Source organism: Penaeus chinensis, chromosome 27 (assembly GCF_019202785.1).
Source record: "Penaeus chinensis breed Huanghai No. 1 chromosome 27, ASM1920278v2, whole genome shotgun sequence".
In the NCBI taxonomy this organism is placed as follows: domain Eukaryota; kingdom Metazoa; phylum Arthropoda; class Malacostraca; order Decapoda; family Penaeidae; genus Penaeus; species Penaeus chinensis.
The window spans coordinates 4662350-4672349 of NC_061845.1; the positions used below are offsets into that span (position 1 = coordinate 4662350).

Genomic DNA, 10000 nt, shown 5'->3' on the forward strand with positions numbered 1-10000 from the left:
AAGAGGTGAGTTTTATTTTCTCTTCTTTTTTTTTTTCTTTTTTTTTTTTTTTTCTTTTTTCTCTTCCTCTCTCTCCTCTCTTTCTAAGGTAATATGAGCAATGATATATTTGAGTTGATGTAAATTAAGATAAAAGGAAAAGTTAAGAATGGTTGTAGAATAGGAGTAAGTACTTTGTCTGTTGAAATGTGCACTAACACACACACACAAACACACACACACACACACACACACACACACACACACACACACACACACACACACACACACACACACACACACACACACACACACACACACACACACACACACTTTCTCACTCACACTCACTCATCACCCAAGCAAAAGCACTTTCTCTTTTATCATTATTCTTGTATCTCAGGAAATTCAGGAAAAAGTCCTCCATAAGGGGATATGTAATACCCCTTCCTTCCTCTCACTCACCAGCACCTTAGCATGAAGACTATATTATAATCCCAGTCATATCATTTCACACAGGGAAAGATTACAATAGTGTTATAATAAGAAGAATTACTTGTCTTTCATTCCAGTCTCAAGTCTTCCTTTCTGGGAAGTTGTCAGAGGTCATGATGAGTAGTATTTGTGTAGGATTTATATGATGATATTTGAAAGCTTTCTTCGTTTAATTTTAATTAATTTCTATACTAGAAAATTCTTTGAAAAAAATTATTTTCAGTTTTTTTCTAAAGTTCAGTAATATTTTTTTGGTCTGTTGTTGTTGTAGCATTTACTGTTCAGTTAAAATCAGTCACTGCATATTCCCAAAATACTTCCTATACCAGAGACAACATTGAGAATTTTATCATAGGAAGTGGTAGAACATAAATCAAGAGATGTATTGTGAGTCATGCTAAGGGTGTGGAATTCATGTCGAACAAATTGCAAGTAGAACAATGAAGGGAAGTACAGGAAAACACACGAATATGCCAAAGGCCTTTTCGAAAATTTACGATTAAAAAAAAAAAAAAAATCACTGTGGGCACTGTATATCAACATCTTTTGCAACTGTCTAGGTATAGAAAAGGATAGTAGATGTTTGAATTGATTTTCTCTCTTTTTTTAATTCATTCAGAGAAGTCTTAGGTGGAATGCTCCTCCCAATATTCTTTGCTAATTGCTGCTTTCTGTTGTGATTTGGGTGGTTATATTTACAAAGATTAAATGTCATTTCAAAATATTTAGAAAATATTGTATTGCATTTGCAAGTGTTTCTGATGATCTGTCGTTGTCATTCACAATGTTAGGAAGATTCTTTGCATGTTGTAGCCTTTGTTGTTACTTTTAATATCCACATATATCTTTAAGAAGTGATTTGAGATTTGCACAGACCCTAAATGGATTTTTGAAAAGATTTAGTATTTTGTTTATGTTTTTGTATGTATTGCTTGTGATCACTGTTTGTATTGAGGTGTGCACATAACAGGAATGGGTTATTGTATTATTGTCACATATGCTCTCTCTTGCTGCTTGTAACTCTTCACTTGGATAATATTTAGGGGAGTGGCCGGTTTGGAGGGAAAATTTGTTGTTATTGATCGCATTGAGATGAAAATTTTATGAGAAGTCAAGACCACTATATAAATAGAACTGACTTGTAAGTCTCCCTATCTTCACCACTCTTAACCTCCTCCTTCCCCCTCCCTCCTCCAAAATTGATTTGCTTCATATGCTTCACATGAAGGAAAGGCCATTATATGGTATTTGGTGTAACAATCCCCTTTTTTTTATTTTTTTTTTATCTGGTTCATTTTTCAAAAAGAAAGAAAAAAAACAACAACTTTGATTTGCCACCAGTCCCTCCCCCAAAAAATAAACTGAATAAATTGTTTTTTTAAAATATTGCATTGTTATAGCTTTCATCTTCAATTGAGTCATTGTATCATTGAAATTAATACATAAATGCCTGATGAGAAAGATTTTGAAGGTTAAGAAATCATATTTTGAGATATTTAACTTCTAAAGTTGTGATTACTTTTCAAGACTACTTTCCTGGTCTATGAGGTCAGTTTCTGACAATGCATTTTTCTGTCCTTTATTCGTACAAGATAGGTATTTAGAGTTTATCCTTATCACAAACTTGCAGGACTTGCTATAAGTTGGAAAGACATTTTTATTTCAGTCTCCCCCCCCATCCCCTTGGGTATTAGCTGTGAAAGTGAGACCTGGACCCCTAGGAGGCCCTGGGAGGTGATACAGCTGTGTCCTCTAGTCTCGTTTCTTATTTTTTCTGCTTGCTTTGTACATTTTTCCTCTTGGTCTTGCAACAGAAAACATAAGCATTTTGGAATTGTCTCAGTGTGTCCTAGTATACTGGCAAGAATAAGCCCTCTCTCTTCTTAGAGCAGAGGCTTACCAGTGTTTCATCCTCTCTATCGTGCTGCCGAGTGAGAGCATAGTTTCCCAGAACCGCTATATTGTCAAGCATTTCATGAAAATATATATTGTTTTATACAACATTGAAACTGAAAATGAAAAAGAAAATATATATAGGATATATTTCAAGCCAGAACTTGGCAGTTTTAGTGGATATGTGTAAACCTTCATCAGAGTGTTGCCAAATGTAGTATCTCTGCTAATACGTTCAGCCCCTCCCCCTACCTGGCCACTCCCCTTAATGGCATTGGGCTTTAATTCACAGAAATCAAGATATAAATTTAAGTCTATTAACACTGGATTTCATCTTGTGTACTATCAATCCACAACAGATAGAGTGCTAGTAGTAGAGCTACATGAAAATCTTTTTATACACTCAAGTTGCAAGACCTAAAAATCATTTATTAAAATTGTCTTATTTATATGTAGTGTATACGATATTTGTAATGGTATGAACAAATTACCACACTGGAAATTGAGGTAAGCCTTACTATGGATTTTTTTTGTGAAATGTTTCAGCACATAGATGGCTCTGCTAGAGCTTAACCACAAAGGAATCAATTAGTATACCTTGTGACCTAACCTGATTTCACCTTTCCTTCAATTTGTGGGAAAAAAAAAATTATTTCTTCCTTACCAATGCAATCAGTTTCAATGGTGGTATTTTTATAATTGACTCTATAATTATTATGATTTTATTTATATTAGTTAGTGTTGATATAAGATAACATAAAATATTTACGAATATCAAGGAAAAGGGTAACCAGGTGAGACAAGTAGTACTCATAATTGGCTCATTGGTGATTGGTACGAGTGGAGCCATCTATGTGTGAATTCAATAAAGTGAATGCAAAGTGGGCATGGTATGTATGTACATGTCAGGCCCATCAGTTCTAGGTAAAATTATAGTTATACCATTGGAATTCACTTTCTCAATTTGTAAATTTTACTCCTGTTTTATTGCAGAATATTTGAAGGTCAGAAAACTCAAATTTATATATATATATATATATATATATATATATAAATATATATATATAAATATATATAAATATATATATATAAATATATAGACACACACACAAACACACACACACACACACACACACACACACACACACACACACACACACACACACACACAACACACACACACACACACAACACACACACACACACACACACACACACACAACAACACACACACACACACACACACACACACACACAAAACACACAACACACACAAAACACAACACACACACACACACAAAACACTAACACACAAACTACATAACACACACACACACACACACATATATATACATATATACATACAAATATATACATATACATTATATACATAACATATCATAATATTATTATATTTATATTCTTCTATCATCTTTTATACTTTACTATATTATATGTATTTTTGTGTTTTCTTGTTTTGTTTTTTTTTTCTTTCTTTCTTTCTTTCTTTCTTTCTTTCTTTCTTTCTTTTCCTTTCTTTCTTTCTTTTCTTCTTTCTTTCTTTCTTTCTTTCTTTTTCTTTCTTTCTTTCTTTCTTTCTTTCTTTCTTTCTTTCTTTCTTCTTCTTTCTTTCTTTTCTTTCTTTCTGCTTTCTTTTTGCTTTCTTGCTTTCTTGCTTTCTTGCTTTCTTGCTTTCTTGCTTTCTTGCTTTCTTGCTTTCTTGCTTGCTTTCTTGCTTTCTTGCTTTCTTGCTTGCTTTCTTGCTTTCTTGCTTTCTTGCTTTCTTGCTTTCTTAGGGGGAAAGATATATTAAAGCAAATTTCACATATCAAAAAAGGAATTTCTTTAGAATATTATCATAAAACTTTTTATTTTCCAACCATTTCCATTTTCTTCACAATTAAGGATCATTAATACAAATATCATCATTTGAACTTAACTCTTTAGTAGACAGTATTAGGTTTATTTTATTTTATGGTGATAAGCCAGTTATCTTTATAGGTATAAAAGTATCATTTGCTCAGAATGATTGGTTGCCATACCTCATTTGATTGTTTCTTTGTAGGTTCAGGATTATGAAAGGTTGATTTGAGGTTCTCTTCCTGCTATGGAATCTAAATGTCTGTGGTTGGGTATCATTGGTCGGTTTACCTGGCTACCTGTGTGTGTGTGTCCAGGGTTTTCATGGTAAATATCCTTCAACAGAACAAGTTGATATCTTTTTTCATTCCATTTCATTTCTATCCTATCCCTTTCCTTTCAATTTCTTCAGCTTCCATTGCCTCCAAGTGCTTTTATCCAGTGTCCTAAGTCTTGAAGATGACAGAGGGGAAGTTTCCTGTTCACTCTATAATCACTTCAGTTAGAACTCATGGGGTTCTAACTGCTATGATTTTATACTGATAAACAGCGGGACCTTGACTTCAGCAAAGCTAATAGAATGTAAATCCCTTGAAAATTGCATATCTAGATGAAAAATGTAAAAGTTTTCTTGGAAAATTCCCTAGGCACCCTTTCTGATCAAAGTTGTAGAAACCATTAAGGAGGCAAAAACTCACAGATGAACACTTAGGTAAGTAAAGCAGAAATCCATGCTGCTTACCAGAGTCATGTGGATAAGTTTGGACTGTGCTGGAAATGATCATGGCGAGTCAGTCAGTCTTGGAACTGTACACAAGGTAACAGAGCCTCAAACTATACCATACAAGTCAGTTTAGACATACCCTTGTAATTCAAAGGTACACATGCTTAGAGTTAAGTCTTTTTTTTTTGTCTCCAGGCATTTTATCTCTGTACTTTTAGCTCATTTTTTCCACATTTGCCAATTTTATATAATCATTTAACAACCTTAGAAATGTGAAGGCATGATCCTACCCAAGGCAGCACTTGTATAGATAGCTTTGACAGTAGTCAATTGTATTTTTCAATATTCAGAGTAGATGCAGTAATCCCAGGTGTGTTAAACATTTCTGTTTGGATCACAGTTCATTCTTTGTTATGTCATTTATGCTGAACTATCAATTATTAAAGTATTTCTGTTATTTAGGGAAGGGACTTGCCTTAACTGTACCAACACTGGTATTTATGTCATCATTATATTAATTTCATAAATTAGCATGTTCTCTAACTTCAAGGATAGTGGTTGATCATCTCTGAAATACTAAGTTTTACACAAAGAATTACCATATTTTTCTTTCTTTCTCTTGGTGTAATGATTAACCTCAAGTTCAAGTTCACTGCAGTTTAATATTTCTGTATATTATATTAAAGGCTTACTGTCATTAAGTTTCTGTATATTTGAAAGAGTACCATTATTTTTTTTTCTATCTTTTTTACCTTCTATTTTTTTCTTTCATTCCTGTTTAAGATTCTTCATTCATCACTGATGTAAATATCCTCAGCTGCCCATTATATATATTGCCATTGTATCACTGTACATCTCATCCTTCCTCTAATATCCTGTCATGATGATTTTCTTCCTTCCTTCCTTCCTTCAATATGCACAACAGGCTTGCTCAAGGTTGTGTGTTGCTGCTGCACTTTGAGAAGAGTAGCTCTGTCTCTCAGTGTCAAGTAACAAGAATTCTCATGTATTATTTCTCTTGTGTTCACATCCACCAGTCTTGTGTGTCTTTATTTCATACTTATCACTAATCATTTTTATTTTATATGAAATGTCAGTCACTCATACTTTATGTCTGTTTGGTGGTATAAGTAAGTAACTTGAAGGTGTTGCACATTTGTCAGTGGTGTAAAAGACAGAATCTGCTGAAGAGTAAGTCATCTTGAAAGTGTTGCATGTACTAGAGCAGAGATTTAAGTTGTCAAGATACATTCTCAACTGATTTAGCTTGTGTATTATTGCATCATAAAGAAGAAAGACCATGTTCAACACACAGAGGAAGTGATTATAAAATCATAAAGTTATTAAATCTCACTAAATGAGTCTTAATTATTTTATACGAGAGCCAGCATTGTAAACGTTCCTGAAACAATACTTCAAGAGAAGGTATGAATTGATGCTTGCTGGTTTTAGCATGCTATGTGCTCATGTCAGTATTTTGTATGTCTGATTTTGGAACCATCCCTTTATATGGAATTAGCTGACATCCTCTGTTATCCCCAGGTCTATCATAAAACAGAGAAGGGACTGAGTAGGTTTTCGGATGAGGACTTCGAGGACCACCAGCCTTTCCCAACACTACAGAAGGCCTTAGAGTCTGTTCCTTATACGTGTGGCTTTAATGTAGAAGTCAAGTGGACAATGCAGATGAGGGACGGAACATACGAGCTCCAACATCCTTTTGAGTTGAACCGCTTCCTAGATCTCATTATCGAGGTAATTCAGAGATGGAATTGACATGCGATTCACACTATAAACACAGATATGGACTTTTGAGAATGGATAGCAAACTATAGCTCAAGTCCTTCAATATATACCTGTGATTAGAGGATTGCATTTTAAGAATTGTAAAGTTCATTAGAGAATTTTGAAAATGTCTTAAGAGTTTTAACCCCTCCTTGGAAACTTACTTTACATTTTGTGCTTATATTTTGCTTTGATAATTATTATTATAACACCTAGAAGTTATCTATAGTATAGCTTTTTGTATATTATCTTTTTTTCCAGTCTATTCTGGAACACTCAGGCAAGAGGAAGATCATCTTCTCATGCTTCCACCCTGACATCTGTACTATGCTGCGCCTCAAGCAGAACCGCTACCCAGTCATGTTCCTGACACAGGGTATCTCGGAGGTCTGGCCACCCTATGAAGACCAGCGCACCACCACCATCAGACATGCAGTGCTCTACTCAACCAATGCAGATATTTTGGTGAGTACTAAAGAAAGATTTTCAGACAGACTGTATTGTATATACTTGTGTGCTTGCTTGTGTGGATGGGTATGTGTATGCAAATCCATGCATGTCTTTTTTTTATTTTTTATTGGTTTCAGAGAGCTGATCATTGAGCTTGGTACATAAATGTTGGGAGTTGGGATGCTGTGTTAATTTAAGGTTTTCTAAAGAACATTAGAAGCCTCTTGTGGAAATGGCTAATGAATTTCCTGTGCTTGTATACATGTTGGGGCATTGTTGATGTGCACAAGCCTCTAATAATATAGGCATCAGAGCAATCCTCTGTAGAGAGACAAGACAGACAGACACACATACAGAGAGATAGTTAGAGAGGTAGGTAGGTAGGTAGAGAGAGAGTTACAGAGTTAGAGAGAGAGAGTTCCAAGTAAAGAGAGAAAGTTCCAAGTAAAGAGAGAGAGATACAAGTAGAGAGGGGTAGTTACAAGAGAGTGAGTAAGAGAGAGAGAGGTGAGAGGGAGAGGTAGGTTAGAGGGAGAGAGAGAGGGGATAGAGGGAGAGAGAGAGAGGATAGAGAGAGAGAGAGAGGTTAGAGGGAGAGAGAGAGAGAAAGAGGAAAAAGAGAAAAAGAGAAATAGAGAGAGAGAAGTGGAGAGAGAGAAGTGGAGAGAGAGAAGTGGAGAGAGAGAAGTGGAGAGAGAGAAGTGGAGAGAGAGAAGTGGAGAGAGAGAAGTGGAGAGAGAGAGAGAGAGAGAGAGAGAGAGAGAGAGAGGGACTGAGTTTGAGAGCTTTTGAATTACTCTTAAATTTGATATCTGTTTAACACAATTTAATTTCCAGGGAATAAACGTGCACACAGAAGATCTGATGCGTGACCCACATCAGGTCCAGATGGCCCTTGAGCGTGCTTTGATCGTCTTCTGCTGGGGAGACCACAACAACAACCAGGAGAATATAAAGTTTCTCAAGAGCATTGGGCTTCATGGCATTATTTATGATAAGTGAGTCATGTCAGTCTTTTTTTTCTTTCTTTCTTTCTTTTTTCTTGTTTTTTTTTTTTTCACATAGAATTTCAACCCATGACTGATTTTTATTTTTTGAAAATGTACATATTGAAATAATCTGCTTGCATGTGTAAAATACAAGCTGTTTGCCAGTATACAGAATAAGGACTTAATATTCTTCTCTCTTCCCTCTGTAGAATTGATGTGTATAACACGAAAGTCAAGAAGGAAAGTGTATTCTTATGCGAGGAAAGAGAGGCAGGAATAAACTCAAACGGCACCAGTTCTGACATGCAAGAAGCCATCCACTCATAAAGTCACTCCTATTTATATATATATTTATGTATTTATGATTTGTATGTATTATATATATATTTATTTATGTGTGTATGTATGTGTGTGTTTATTATGTATATGTATATGTACATACACACTTAAATATCTGTGTATACTTTTACATATGTTTAAAGTCAATAGTGGATGAAGGAATAGCAGAGAACATCACAAGAAAATGGAACAATGGTGAAGGATGCAATGACAATGTTATTTCTTCATGAGCATATTCTTTTTTTTCGTTCTGGTTCAGATATTTGCAATTTGCTGTAACCAGCCCAACTCTATTAAATATGGAAGTTGGATGGAAAGGATATAGTGTTTCTCTCTCTCTCTCTCTCTCTCTCTCTCTCTCTCTCTCTCTCTCTCTCTCTCTCTCTCTCTCTCTCTCTCTCTCTCTCTCTCTCTCTCTCTCTCTCTCTCTCTCATTCTTTTATTGCTTTCAGTGAAACATATTGAAATGTATAATCAGTTTGATTATAGTGGAGGTATTAATTTGTGTAATGAATCTTATCAATGTGAAAGTTTAGACCCTAATTAGGTTTATGCAACCATCTTATTTACTTGAATACAAGTTGTGCAAGGTTCAGAGAGAGAATTTTCAGCACTTGTAATTTATGCAGAAAATCTTAGACTACACATACTACACTGCTTCAAAAACTTGCACCTTTATCATAGTCATTCGGCTGCTATGCAGTAGAGTTCCAATATTTACATGTTTGCATGTGAACTTACCATGACTTTTATGTCACTGTGTATCGAGCAGTGACTTCAGGATTTCATGACATGTTGTAATGTCTAGATATTTATGATAATACCTTTATCAAGTGACATGTGAGGTGACTTGCATGTCTTATAAGCCACAAGATATCCGGCAATACACGTGCACAGGTAATGGTGTTATAATAAGAATCTGAAGTTTAATAAGGTTTTCAACATTGATATCAGCTTTACTTCTGATTCTCTTGAAGTATTTTGAGAAATGACAAAGCTTAACCCATAGCTAATGATTCCAGTAGTTTAGAAATCAGCCAATTCTGAGATAGATGCATCTCTCATTTTTGTATTTTGTGTGACTCTGCATTGGTATTACAATTTTTGTTTAATTGTTTACTTGCACAAATATTGCTTGACATGCCCACTGAAGGTCCTTAATATCCTAATAAGACAATTGTTATAGAAAAAGAAATTGAAATTGGTTATTGATGATTTAGGGGGGAAAAATTAAAAAAATAAATTAGCAAAGTTAATAAAGACCAGGTACCTGAAAAGTTAAATAGGGTGATGTTTGTGTGGTTCATTATATTTCTGTGCCATTTTTTGCCAATCAAAAAATTATTAATGCCTTTTTTTTCTCCTTAAGGTTAGCTTATTGAAAGGCAAATGATATAAGAAGCAAACACACACACACACACACACACACACACACACACACACACACACACACACACACACACACACACACACACACACACACACA

At 34.8% G+C, this 10000-nt stretch overlaps 1 protein-coding gene across 2 annotated transcripts in view; it reads left to right on the plus strand.

Annotated features, from left to right (window-relative positions):
* Positions 1 to 10000, plus strand: part of LOC125039388 (glycerophosphocholine phosphodiesterase GPCPD1-like) — a 35587-nt gene that overhangs the window by 23640 nt on the left and 1947 nt on the right. For both annotated transcript variants that reach the window (XM_047633243.1, XM_047633244.1), the window contains 4 exons: positions 6494 to 6706; positions 6998 to 7201; positions 8024 to 8184; positions 8385 to 10000. The exon at positions 8385 to 10000 is cut by the window's right edge and continues 1947 nt beyond it. In XM_047633243.1, coding sequence (XP_047489199.1) covers positions 6494 to 6706; positions 6998 to 7201; positions 8024 to 8184; positions 8385 to 8502 — 696 coding nt within the window. In that variant the 3' untranslated portion in view covers positions 8503 to 10000. The remainder of the gene's footprint in view (positions 1 to 6493; positions 6707 to 6997; positions 7202 to 8023; positions 8185 to 8384) is intronic.